This window comes from Tamandua tetradactyla, chromosome 6 (genome assembly GCF_023851605.1).
Source record: "Tamandua tetradactyla isolate mTamTet1 chromosome 6, mTamTet1.pri, whole genome shotgun sequence".
NCBI lineage: Eukaryota > Metazoa > Chordata > Mammalia > Pilosa > Myrmecophagidae > Tamandua > Tamandua tetradactyla.
In genome coordinates this window covers 153960689-153974235 of record NC_135332.1, presented here as the reverse complement: position 1 = coordinate 153974235, position 13547 = coordinate 153960689, and the positions used below count along the sequence as shown (strand labels likewise).

The window sequence follows — 13547 nt, the reverse complement described above, 5'->3', positions numbered from 1 at the left end:
GCATAGTCTGGTGTGCGGTCAATTTACTAGTAGGCCCTTACACTAAATGACAAATTCATTGAGGCATAATGGAAAGCACATACAAATGAGTAAGAGCCTCAGGTTTTGTAACAAAATACCAAGAAATATTCAAATAACTGTAGTACAAGATGGGGCATTAAAAATTTATATAATTTAGGGATTCAAGAGGAACAAACCATAACCCCAGACAATCAGGAAAGGCTGCTTACTTCTTCACATTCTCCTGTTAGCAGAGATTTGCCCATACTAAACTACTTAAGCTACATTAATTGCTGACTTTCTTTCTCAACAAATCTATTGAGAATAGTAAGGACAAAATCCCATTTATTCCAAAATCCAAGCAAACTTCAAACTCATTCATGAGATATTTATTAAAATAACACATTTAGGGAAAAAAATCAATACAATGTATACATCATTACTGAAAACTGTATACCATCATACAAAAAAGGAGTTTCTTTTGGGAAATCAATCTCTAATTTATGGCAAGTTTCACTTTCAGAAATAAAACCACAGAACAACATAATCTAATTCGATCTTAAAGGCTGGCATGCTGAGCAAGGAATGTTCTTATTCTTTGTAGGAGTTCCTTCTTTACACTGTCAGGTACCAGAGCTGAAATACAATAATAAAAATAGAAAAGCAGAAGATTTAAATTATATAATGTCAATTTGAGATTTGATATTTTATTCGGGATTACCAATAAGAAGACTTTCATAAATAACCCTCCTGCTTAAAAAAAAATAGGTTAAGAAATCTGGAAAAACAAAAATAAATCTATATAAAACATTTAATGAAGTATCCAATACCTAAATACCCTACACTTCTATGATAAATAAGTATGGGTAAATTTTTTAGAGTGGTAGCGGTGAAGGCCTTTATAAACAGAGGTTGTAAGGGACTGATAAATTTGATTCAAACACAACAATTTAAGCTTGGTAAAAATCATCACAAGCAAAGTAAAAAAAAAAACTGGGGCAATGCTCTTATAGAAAAGGGCTGACCTTTCCACTGTACAGTTTAATATACTGTGTTGCTGAGGCTGAAGGAAAACATGCATTCTCGTAATAAGTGGTGGGAATGTAAATTAGCACAATTTTTGGGAGATAATTTGGCAGTATTTTATTGAAATACTGAATGTACATATGCCCTGGTCCAGCAAAGAAGCTCAACAAACTGTGACAGTCGTGACATGTTATACTTTTACTTTTAGAAATTTGAACCATGTGACTGTGTAATCTATTCAGAGTATTAAACTAAGAATGAAAAAAATTACAAAAATGTGCATTTTAATAAACAATGAATGTCAATAAATAAATCTACACTTACTTCTCCATTCTTGGCTACTAATAAACAAGGACAAAAAGGAATTAACTAAAACATCTAATGCATTGTATTACATCCAAGATGAATGGAAAATTTCAAATATAGTTCAATATTTCTATAAAGAATTACAACATTAGTAGACAAATCAAATAACAGATAGTCCTTTTTATAAACTATTTAGTTTAAACCTGCCTAGAAATAAAGACCACATAATTGGTTCAAGTACTCTGGAAATGTGGTCAATATGTATATTAAAAATACATGTGCTTTAAATCAAAACTATGCTTAACCAAAAACTGATCAGATGCCCTGGGGTTAGGAATATAGTATGACTGTAAAGGAATAAGTGTAGGGAGTTCTTTCGGGTGATGAAACTGTACTCTATCTGACTTGGGTGGTAATTATATGAATCTTGACATGTGTTAAAATTCATAAAGTACACTAAAAAAGTCAATTTTATTGTGTATTAATTTAAAAAATAAATACTTCTACTCTTGACAGTAAAAAGAAGACTAAGAATACAAAAGAAGAGATTTATTTCTACATCTCTTTCCTTTATTTGTCAATTCTCTCAGAGAACTATTAAGAGATTGAAATGTCTAAGATTCAAGTGTTGAAGGAGAAACAGGATAATACATAACCTGCATAACCAGCTCCTAACAAATGTTAACAGATTAAGCATAATTTATAAAAGGAAGGGGAAATTATTTTTAAATGATGAATTAACAAAGGGAACAAGAAATATTGTTATTTTTTTTCCTCCTTAGATATGCTTCATGAAAAAGCCCTAATTTTTAGCTGTAATGAGCTCCACTACCAACAGGTCTAACGAGATGGTTGAAAAGGACAATGGAATTCTGTAGCTTGTTCCCAGAAGGTTCAGGAATCAGTGTTCTTTTATTAGTAATTTTCCAACTTATTTAGTTTTTACCCTGAAACTAAATGAAAATGATGTAGCTACATCTACATTATAGGATGTAAGAATACAACAGGATGTAGTTTCTGACTTTTTAGCTGCATATCATCAGTTAACATTTCCTCTGCTTTCTGTAAACAAAGCACTAAAAACAGAAATTAAGGAGATAGCTGCATTGTGGGTCTTAAATATGGATAACCTGAACATGCACTTAAGGAGCTGCCAAATTCGTAATTAGACATTCAAGAAGACAGAGCTTGGTTTATTTTTAATAAGGAAAGAGATAAGAGCAATATTAAATATTCAAGTGGTTTGGAGTCAGGTCATAAATTAAAGTTAATAAATCCTATCTTCAGGTAATATCTGCCTCTACAAAATCCCTTATTTAAAAAAATGTACATCTCAATAACATCATCTTACATGTTTTAAGAGTACAAAAACATTTTTTACTCATATGTTACTCAAGATTGGAAAGGCAGGTAGGCAATTACAACTCTTCCTACATGGGAAAATATGAGTACCTAAATAATTTTGGAAAACCTTGTAAAAAGAAAGAAAATCTGAACCTGCAAGAAAAATAAAAACATGTTTCCTTAAACTTAATTTGTGTTCCTTACCTCTGCCTTTTGGAGTGATTTCAGCCACCAAGTCATCAACAGTAACGTGTTCTAGTCCTTTTTCTTTAATTACCTCTTATGCAAAAGCAAAAAACAAATCATATCATTTAAAATCATTATCTGTAAGAAAGATTTTCATAGAGGAAGAGTTAAGATCAGGTTTTTAGAGTGTATACCGGTCCTCAAAAATAAATGAATGAATGAATAAATAAACGATGCTTCTCTTTTTCTTTTCTAATGAAGATTTAGTTTAAGCTTGCAAACACATTAAGTAGTCACCAGATCAAAAAAAATAAGTCTGTTCATTTCTCAGTTAAATAATCTGCTACTTTAAATTTAACACTTGGAATGAATTCTAATTTTAACACTTAGAATGAATTTGAACATTAAGTAATTTTAACACTTAGAATGAATCTGAACTGCAATGTTCAAATCTAATATTGTGAAAAGCTGTAAACTCTTATACCAGGTAGCTCTTTTCTCACTATAATTTCACTAGCTCTTAAATGTATGGCAGTACAAAAAGCCATTATTTGAAAATAACCTATAATTTACTGCCAAAAATTGAAACATAGACTAACATCTTTGTCCTTCTTTTCCTCTAGGCTGGGCCAAAAGAACTAGAATAGGGAAAACCTACTAGACCCATATTATGTGTTAGGTGTTTTACATAGTTTAATCTTCATAATAATCTAAGGGACTAGGTATTTTTCCCACTTTACAGGCAAGGAAACTGGGGCTTAAAGATTAAATAACTCATTCACACATGAGTTGAAACCCAGCTCTAGTCCTTTATCAGTTAAGGTCTGCAAGACACCAAAGCCTGTACACATTCACTTTCTTAACCACACTGTCTTCTTGCAGTCAGTTTTCTAAGTAGTCTCTAGTATCATCATTATTTGTAGAATCCATTACAATTGGAGTCCATTAAAAATATCCATAATTCCATTATACCATAAGCTGAGTCAGAAAGTTAGAAGACTCATCTTACAGACACATGTAACCTACAAGTAGTACCGAATCATCATTAATAACCAAGCAATTTAATAAGCATCCATTCTACATTTTAAAAGTATAATTCTCCTAAGAGCTTTTAAAGCTGAATTAAAAAAAAAAAGCATTGTTAAAGACAGGAGGGATATAATTCCGGTAACTGCAAACCCTAAAGTGCTCAATTTGTTATTTAGTTAAAACTTGCTAAGACTACTGTTTCACTTTGAGGAGGCACAATGAAAAACAGGGGATTCCCTATTTTGATGCCAGAAAAAACCATAAGTGAGCACTCTTGCCTTATTTATTTTAAGAGAAACAAAGAAATAATTAACTCATATTCAGGAATATGTATATCACTGAGAGGCAAGGAGACCACTATAAAATTCAATTTTCTATTTGCTTAACATTATGCTCGAGTACTCAGTAGATCTTAAAATATTTTTTTCCTAGTGAACTCCAAACCAACACAGTTCAGAGTAACGGAATTAACTTATTTTCTAAATTAAACTGATTACCTTTACAGTGTGCCTTCAACTGATCCTTCCAGCCACATTCAATTAACTTAGCTCTCAGCAACTCTTTGAGGCTGTTGAAAAAGAAATATTTTCAAATTAAACCGTAACAATATCTTAGATGTAATATCTTAGTAGGAATGTTTGAAGTAAAGGTTTCAACTGTTTAACTAAAAATTCCCTGCCTTCCAATCAATCTAATTTAAATGTGGCCTTATCCTTAGTTCTATCACTAAATAGTTCATTGATCTTAGGCAAGTCACTTCAACACTGGGCCTCATTTTCATGATGAGCTACAATACTTCTCAAAAAGCTCTATTCTTTGGCCTTCTTAGCCATCTTTCTACTAAGAGGAATATATAATCATGGGTCTCGTAAACCTTCTAGAGCATATTAGTTGAGCTTGGAACAGCTGTACCACTGAAATTTTCAAAGTCTACATGCATTCTTTGACCACAGATTCTTACCCTTTAGCTCTTTACTTCCCCACTCTCTCTCTCTCTAACCTCCTAGACTTCCTCTTCGCTTTATCTCAACCTATCTGACCCTTCTAAATTATTTGCCTATGGTATAGGCATTGATTTTTAAGGCTGCCCCCCAACCTCATGTTAACAATTCAATAACTGGCATTCCTATGTAACTTAATTGGTAGTATTTTCTTTTTAGTTAGTGGTAAGTAAAGCAATGCTGTATGTTACAACCAGTACATCAAGGATGCAATCAAATAAAGCATTTTTTATAAGTATTTTCTTGTCTTTTCCTACAACCATCCTAACAAATCCTCAATCTTAAATTATCTAAGTTCTCTGCTTAAACATGTCATGTCCCAAACCAAACCGGTTCTCTTTCCCTGCAAACCTGCTTCTCTACTGATATTCCTAAAGATCCACTAAATCATTATTCCCATTTTGATACTTAATTGAGTGTTTTGATTTTAAAATGGCCAAAATCCAACTCTTGGCTCTCTCCCACTTCAATCTGCTCTCCTTCTCAGAAAGGCAATGCCATTCTTCTGGTTCCTCAGGTTAAAAACCTTGGGCAGCATCCTTCACTCTGCTGTTAACATTACATATCTGATCCATCAGCAAATGCTACTGGCTCCAGGTTCAAAATATCTAGACCAAATGTTTCTCACCACCTTTGCCATTACTACACTAGTTCAATTTACTTTCTTCTGTCTGGACTGTTACCACAGATTCCTAACTAGTCTCCCTGCTTCTGCCCCTAAATACTCCATCCTCCTGTCACTTCTCAAAACCTTACATTGGCTTTCCAATTTACCCCAAATAAATTCTAAGTCTTTACTATAGCCTGAAAGATTCTACATTATCTATCCCTTCCCCAGCTATGCCTCTAACTTTACCACCTCTCTCTTTTACCTGTTTTACTCAGTCTCATCAGCTTCCATGTATTCTTCAAAAGTTCCAGGCAAGGTCCCATCTCAGGACCAAAATAACATACCCATTCTCCACTTTATTTTTATTTCTAGCACTCATCTGACATGTTACATCTTTATTTATTGTCTGTCTCCTCCCATCAGAACACAAGCTACATGAAAGCACAGACTTGATTTTGTTACTACTGCATCTCCAGCACCTCCACAGGACATAGGATTAGTAGAAAATCACTTAACTATGAGAGGCATGAACAAACAATACTCTATACACATTACTGGCAGGACTACTATCTCAGTTAAACAAGGCACCATGTTAGCTTTTTTCCTCATTCCTTGTACTGAGGGTTGCTGATCGTAAATTTGTGAAAAAAATCATTACAAGTGCTTTCCATTTTTGCTTATCTTTAATTTGATATAACCTTCTAATTTTTCGGCACCTTGTAACTTCAACATTTATCTCCCACAATAACATTCCTAAAGTGCAAATGTGATCTATCATTCCCCTTCTTAAAAATCTTTTAATGACTCCCACCTCCCAAGAATAAAGTTGGCAAGAAGTCTGTGAGAACCCTGGTACCCTGCCACCCATTTTCCTGTACTTTCTTTGATGGAAAAAACACTCCACTGCTCTCAGTGTATATAATCTGGGTAGGGTTATAGGGATGGAAATGTGACCCAGGCAAGACTGATTATAACTGGCCTATTACCTAAGTGGAATGCAGTCAAACTAGGTCCTTTGTTGAAAATACTGGGAAGAAGGTAGTCTGAGCCAGAAGGATGTAAGTTTTGAACTGCTGGTGGCCATCTCTGCCACCTTGTGGGTAGAACCTGCTTGAGAATAAAATCAACACAGAGGAAAATGGAACTGAGAGAGGAAAAGAAAGATATTTGTGGCAACAAGTTTTGAGTGTCAGGACTCAGTGATGCCAGAAACACCTTCAAGCCCTGGACTTTTCAGTTACATGAGCTTACACATTTTCATTGGTTAATCAATGTTTAACCAATTTTTGAGTTCACTTTTTGTCACTGTGAGTAAAAGAATTCTGACTTATACAAAGTCCACACTCTCTTACATTGCATACAAAGATCTCTCTATGATTTGAATCCTGTTCATTGTTGCAGCTATGCAGCCTTCACACTACCCTCTAGCTGTCTCTTATTATTTACAGTTTCCCAGGACATTCTCATGTCGTACCAAACCTCTGTCTTTGTACATTCTGTTCCATCTGCCTAGAAAAGAATGTCTTCTCCCCTTTATTGGCCTGGGGAACTGCTAATCCTTCTGTCCCAGCTAAAGTACCTTTTTATTATTTTGAGATCTTCCTAGCTCACCTTATACCCCTGGTAAGATGGAAAGATCCCATCTCTTACAGAATTGAAAGATCCCCCATCTCTTACACACATTTTCTTGTACACTATTACGTTGATTCCCTAGTCTTTCCTTTGTACTTTCAAACCTGTTCATTCTTCAAATATTTACAAGGCCAATTATTTGCCAGGCATAGCATTAGATGCTAAGTATACAATAGTACTTATGCTCCCAAAGAACTTATACTCTATTGGAGGACACAAACCAGCAAAGTAGGGGGGGTTACAATACAATGTGATTAAATCCAGCAATAAAACAGGGTATTTGGGACTTGATAAACAGATTCCTGAAAGAGCTGATATCTAAATTAAGATCTGCAAGATGAGCTGGAGTTAGGTGAAGATGAAAGTAAGGAGGAAGAGTGTTTCATATAACAGGAAAAGCATGTGCTGCTCAGAGGCTAGGATATCCTTGGTAATTTAAACAGGTTCTGTTATGTCTGTTAAAACCTAGGGAAAATTCTATTTTCAATTTTAATTATTTGGGTATGTATTTTTCTTCTCCATTAGATTATATATTCTTTGAGAGCCATTTCTTGTTCATCTTTGTACATCACCCTCTCTCCTCTAAGTCTTATGATACTGAACAGACCTAAATTATTTTTTATAGATGTTAGGAGAATGATCTCGATAACCAAAATTTTCTCTAGTTCCTTCCACTTACATCACTTTCTTCCTTGATATTTAGACTGATAATACAATATTACCATAATTTAGAAATGGTAAATGTAAGTTATCAACACAGTCTATTACTTACCGTTCTCTTTCTCCAGTTTCTATCAACTTTTGGTTAATCGCTGCTCTCATCTGCGCATCTTTGTTCATCTTGCTAACCTGGACATCAACATTTATTTTCAGATATAAAACAGTTACACAGAACTGCCAAATACTCTAGGCAATCATCCTATTTTAACATTCTGTCTATCAATGGAAGGGGCTGCTAAATTTCACCAATATGTGTTAGCAATATCATTAATCTTAATATTATGTGTTGCATCCTAAGTAGTCATACTGATAAATTCATTTTATAATTTTTATCCCCATACACCCTCTATTAATGTCTTTTGATAATGATAATAGTAACATTTATTAAGCATTTATATGATTGTATTATATGCATTTTGCATTTTTACCTCATTTAATTCCCAGAATGACTTTGTTACATAAGTATCATTATTAATGTAATTTGTATTTTACAGATGAGAAAACTGAGGCACACAGCTAGAAAGTTGTGAAGGCTGAACCTGAAGTCAGGCACTATGAATCCAGAAGCCCCAAACACTCTATCTGCACTAACAGCTGATCATTTATGCACCTTGACTGCATTCAAAATTTTGGGAAGAATATAACCCCAAAATTTATTTAATAAAAGATTAATTTTAAAAAAAAGATTAATCACTGTTGGTGAAAAATGAAATTCCCAGAAAAGACTCTATGTGCTTCACTCTTCACTACAATATAACAAGAATTACAATTGCTAAACTAGTTGTAAATACATATATGTACACGTGTTTATTTTTGTTCTTAATTAAAGCTTGTTGTTGGGAAATAAAGAAAACAAACTGCAAACTCCTAACTTTTTCAATAAAAAGTAAAACCAAAACAAAACCAGACAACCAAATAACAAAATAGTGTAAAAAGGAGAGAAAGTTAGATTTTGGAGGCATTTTAACACTTATAAGTTTAAATAAAATAAAAGCTGGAATAAGCTAACATTCCCCCACCGAATCTTTCATTTACTTGAAACGACTTTTGTTTTACCTTCCATCTCGACCATATGAAAACTCAAACTGGCAAGGAGTTTTCAGAGTTGTATTTTTAAAATTTTTTAAGGAGACGGAGAAAGAGTTGTTGACAAAGGCCCAGGAGATGTCTGCTTCTGTAGTTGGAAGCTAATATTTACAAAATAGTAAAGTCTTGTCAGTGCCATTCTTAGAATGTTGAACTTGATCTCGTCTTAGCCTGTAAAGTACGGGTAGTGACCTTGGACAAGTCACTTAATTCTTAAAGGCCTCAGTTTTCTCACAGGTAAAACGAGCGCGCTAGGGTATCCCTCCCAGTTCACACATTCCTTGGGAAAATAGAAAAGGGCGGAGACAGCAGGAGAGGCAGGAGGGGAGGAGCCAGAAAACAAAGCGAGGACTGGCTTCAGGCCAACTCCGGTAGCACTCCCTGGGAGAGCCCTACAGGCCCGCGAGCACGGGTCGGGGAAGCTAACGAAAGACAGCACATCGAAAGGAGCCTGGGCTGGGCCCGGGTCCCGGCCCTAAGGACCACGGGCATAGCTCACCACCATCACCGCGGGCGAGGGCCGTCCCTTCCCAGCGACGAAATGACCCTTGCGCTGACGACCGTTACCTACCACACTCTTCGGCTGCCCGGACTTAGACCCTCAGTAGCTCGGGCACCTAAGCACACAGAAAGCTAGAACACGCATTTCCGGGGCGGAGCCTCGCCTCCCTGCCTATAATGTGAGAATTTAACCAGCGCGGGCCACCTCCTGGTCGCTCAGCCCTCTGGGTAATAGAGTCCAGACTTAGCAGTTGGGCGGGCGTGAAGTCTCGGGAACACTATATAACCCAGCATGCAACGGGGGTGGTGGTGGTGGTCAACTTTCTCATGAGCACTACATTTCCCATAAGGCATTTTGCAACCGCAGGGTTGTCTGGGTTGGGATCACGCCGCTTCCCCGCCTTCGTGCAACTAGTGTAGCGCGGACCTTTTAACGAGAGGTTTTTTCTCACTCTGAGACCCTGGAAGGTGATGGAGGTGGCGGCTAATTGCTCCCTGCGGGTGAAGAGACCGCTGTTGGATCCCCGCTTCGAGGGTTACAAGCTCTCCCTCGAGCCGCTGCCTTGTTACCAGCTAGAGCTTGACGCAGGTGGGAAGCGACGGCGGTGACCCCTCGCACTCTGTTCCTTTCCCCTTTCGGCTGCCATCTGCCCGGCTCTTCCCGCGTTTCTTCTTTCCCTGAAGCCTGACCTGGGAAGGCAAGGCGACCATGGCCTCCCTCACGTCCCTCGAGAAGGACGCCTATCCCGAAATCCGGTGGGAGCTGCCTTCGCGCGCCCTTCGTTAGCCGGACCCTGGGCCAGCCGTCGGGTCTTCGTCCTGGCTCTGTTGTCCGGCACGCGAGCTCTGTTGGGCTTCGGCCGCTTCTCGGTGCCCCGCCCGGTACTTGCTGCGAGGAAAGCTCAGGACTTGGCTTCCTCCTGGAGCATCCTCTGTAAACGTGTGCGTTGGGGGACTACACATCCTTGGAGAATTCCCAGCTCCTTTTCTTCTGGCAGAAGACCCCTTTCTTAGAATTGAAATTCCATTCCTTTTCAAAGCATTGTCAATTACCCAGGTTCTGTCAGACTAAGGACGTCATCGTAGAGAACATCTTTAGGAAAATTTGAGAAAAAGCTTATTTACTACTCACACTTCTGTTTGTTTCGTCTGTAACTAGCCAGAATATTCTTGTCGTTGTTGTTATAGCTCTTAAAAAGATAGCCCAGAGGTCTGCTTTTTTAATACAGAAGCCTCGTGATTCTGATGCGTGTCGTCAGTGGATCACACTTTTCGAAATACTGATCTAGAATTAATTAGTAGGCATTAGAATATCAAATAAGTGTTTGTGAATTCGTTTATTAAATGTAGAAACAAATATCGAGGACGTTTTGTGCTACACACTGATGGTATCAGGATTTATAAGACAACCTGTAACATAAAAGCACTACTGTCTACTTAGAAAGAGAAGTGTAGACAGATAATTATAAAACAATGTGGAAAGGCAGCAACATATATATAAGTAATACAATGGTAGCCTTCCGAATCTTTCCTGAATCAGCTTAGGGAACCTGGGAAAACTTACCCAATTTAGAGCAGTTGATATTTAAATTGAGCTATAAAGATATGTAAGAGTTTTACCAGGGTAAGGGAAAATGAGCTTGATATTTCTTTTCATCCCCTTTTTTCCTCTCCACACCTGTTTCATCCACTCTCCCCATCTCAGTAAATGGTATCATCATGTATAGTTAGCTAATGTTGCATTAAAAAACCACCCAAATTCTCAGTGGTTTAAACAATAAGCAGTTATAGCTCAAAAGACTACGGGTAATTTTTCCAGTCTTGGCTGGTATTATGAGTTAAATTGTCCTCCAAAAAGATATGTTGAAGTCCCATTCCTCAGTGCCTCAGAATATGGCCTTATTTGGTAATAGGAGCATTGTAGATGAAATTAGTTAAATTAAGGTGAAGTCATACTTGAGTTAGGTAGCCCTTTAATTCAGTATGCCTGGTGTCCATATAGGAAAGGGAGAAAAGATAAAGATGCCAGAGAGAAGTTCATGTGCAGGAGAAACAGAAAACTGAAGTATGTTGACACAAACTGAGGAAAGGCAAGTGCTGTCCATAACTGCTAGAAACCAGAAGTAGGCAAGGGAGTATTCTCTATAGTTTTCGGAGGAAGCATGGCCCTGTTGACACCTTGATTTTGGACTTCTAGCCCCTAGAACTATGACACCTTTAGTGGGCTACCCAGGCTTGTGCTTACAATCATTGCAGGGTTTCAGGAGACACATGGCAATGCAAAAGTGCTTTTTGAAGCTGCTGTTACTTACAAATTTGCTTTTGTCCCATTGGCCAGGGCAAGTCATGTCATCTAAGCCTGGAGTCAGTGTGGAAAGTTCATACCAAAGGACATAGATCCAGGGAGGCATAAAAAATTAGAACAGTGTTAGTGCAGGTCTAGTCATCTTTGGTATATCTCTTCTCTCTTCGGCTCCCCACCTCTCCTCCACCCCAATCTGTCAACAAGTCTGGTGTCAACTCAACTTTGACATCTCCAGCCTTTCACCTGGACGCTACCTTCTCACTAGTTGTCCTACTTCACAGTTTTACTTCTACATTTGCTGCCTGTTGTCTCCGCTACCAGAGCACTCCATGAAGAGTTAAGTTTCTCGTTTGCTCACTACTTTATGCCTAGTGTCTTGTATACAGTAGGCACTCAATAAATTGAGTGAATTTAGAGGAGAAGAAGTTGTTGCTGAGGTCATTCCATTCTTGGGAAACCATGAGCAAAAGGAAAGGGAAAGAATGAATAGCTGTGTGTAAGACATTATAGACCTGAATTGCTAGAGGAGAAAATCTGGGAACCATGAGAGATGGGTTTGAGAGATTGGTGAGGGCCTTGTCTGTCACTTGTTTGTGTTTCTCAGACTTTTTCATGTACCATTACAATAAAAAATGAAGCTCAACTGCCTTACGTTTACCAACTTTTAAATTTGTTAAATAGAGATGCTTCTTAAAAGCAATGTACGTATCTGTCCTTTTATAAACAAAAGGATATTTAACACCCTGAAAGCAAGCAAAATTTCACAATAACAAGTCATCTAAATTCAGTACATTAAACTTTACAAAAAGCTCACTAGGTTGTCCTCTCCCCCCCCTCCTCCCCCATTATTTCAAGTGTGTATCTTTTCAGTTGGAAGGTAGAACTGGCGGTGATGGGCCATTTAGGCTTCTTTTCTTTTTTTTTTTTTCTTTGCATGGGCAGACACCAGGAATTGAACTCAGGTCTCTGACATGGCAGGCAAGACCGCCCCCTTTAGGCTTTTAAGTATAGAAGGTAAATGAACAAAATTGGAGGGTTGAATAGTTTACTTTCTTGGCTCTCTGGAGGTTGGTTTTTGAAGACCAGCAGTCAAGACAGGGAGACCATTTGGAGGTTTCTGCAATCATTCAGATGAGGGGCTTTCATTAAGAATTCAGAATGATGAAGAGATTGCTTCTTATGAAGTGTCATTTCTAGAGGCAGTGAAGTATGATTGAGGAGTTCTTTCTGAAATTTGATTTTTTTTTCCTACCTAATGAATTTGCTTTAAGTCAGAAAACCATGAGTGGATACCTCTGTTGTGAAGCACTAAATTTCTAAATATTTGTTACTTAGGATGTGATGATGAAGATGTACTCTGGTCTTAAGGAGTTTGGAGTCCTGAGGTTTATTCTTTTGTCTTACATCATGTTATTTGTTCTAAAATTCTCTCTATTCATAAATAGTAAATGTCACTTTATCTTTTTCTATTCCTAATAACTAAGCTATAAAACATTTTTATACAGTTATAATTGCCCTTTGGCCCAGCAATTCCATTTCTGTGTTTTTAAACTTACAGATATTCTTTCCCCAAAATTTTGATTCAGTATATGTCTTTTTATGTATATTCCATCTACATTCCACCTAGTTAATTAAAACTCATTATTTCATTTTGACTTAAATGGTACTTCCTCAGGGATTCCTTCCTTGACGACCTAGCTGATGATAAAATCTGAACTGTATTTTCCCATAGCTGCAGCATTTGGTACTTCCTCATATAAATTTATCATGTTTTGTAGCATTCAGTGTCTGTTTTCTCTGC

The 13547-nt window shown here is 37.1% G+C and overlaps 2 protein-coding genes across 6 annotated transcripts in view; one reads left to right on the top strand and one right to left on the bottom strand.

The window, feature by feature from the left end:
• Positions 1 to 367: 367 nt before the first annotated feature.
• Positions 368 to 9675, bottom strand: ENY2 (ENY2 transcription and export complex 2 subunit). Of its 3 annotated transcripts, none has more exons than XM_077167495.1 (5): positions 9512 to 9675; positions 7907 to 7983; positions 4389 to 4459; positions 2881 to 2955; positions 368 to 636 (listed from the first exon to the last, which is right to left on the bottom strand). In XM_077167495.1, the coding sequence occupies exons 2-5, from the start codon at positions 7972 to 7974 to the stop codon at positions 560 to 562; spliced, it is 291 nt and encodes a 96-aa protein (XP_077023610.1). In that variant the 5' UTR covers positions 7975 to 7983; positions 9512 to 9675; the 3' UTR covers positions 368 to 559. The 3 variants fall into 3 exon arrangements, with proteins under 3 accessions (XP_077023610.1, XP_077023609.1, XP_077023611.1); XM_077167494.1 differs by having other exon boundaries at positions 9440 to 9666; XM_077167496.1 differs by lacking the exon at positions 9512 to 9675 and adding an exon at positions 8911 to 9373.
• Positions 9676 to 9712: 37 nt separating this feature from the next.
• Positions 9713 to 13547, top strand: part of NUDCD1 (NudC domain containing 1) — a 128024-nt gene continuing 124189 nt past the window's right edge. For 2 of the 3 annotated variants that reach the window (XM_077167491.1, XM_077167490.1), the window contains exon 1: positions 9713 to 10030. In XM_077167491.1, coding sequence (XP_077023606.1) covers positions 9913 to 10030 — 118 coding nt within the window. In that variant the 5' untranslated portion in view covers positions 9713 to 9912. Of the gene's footprint in view, positions 10031 to 10312; positions 10384 to 13547 lie in introns of those variants that run through there. The other variant, XM_077167492.1, reaches the window with a different exon arrangement.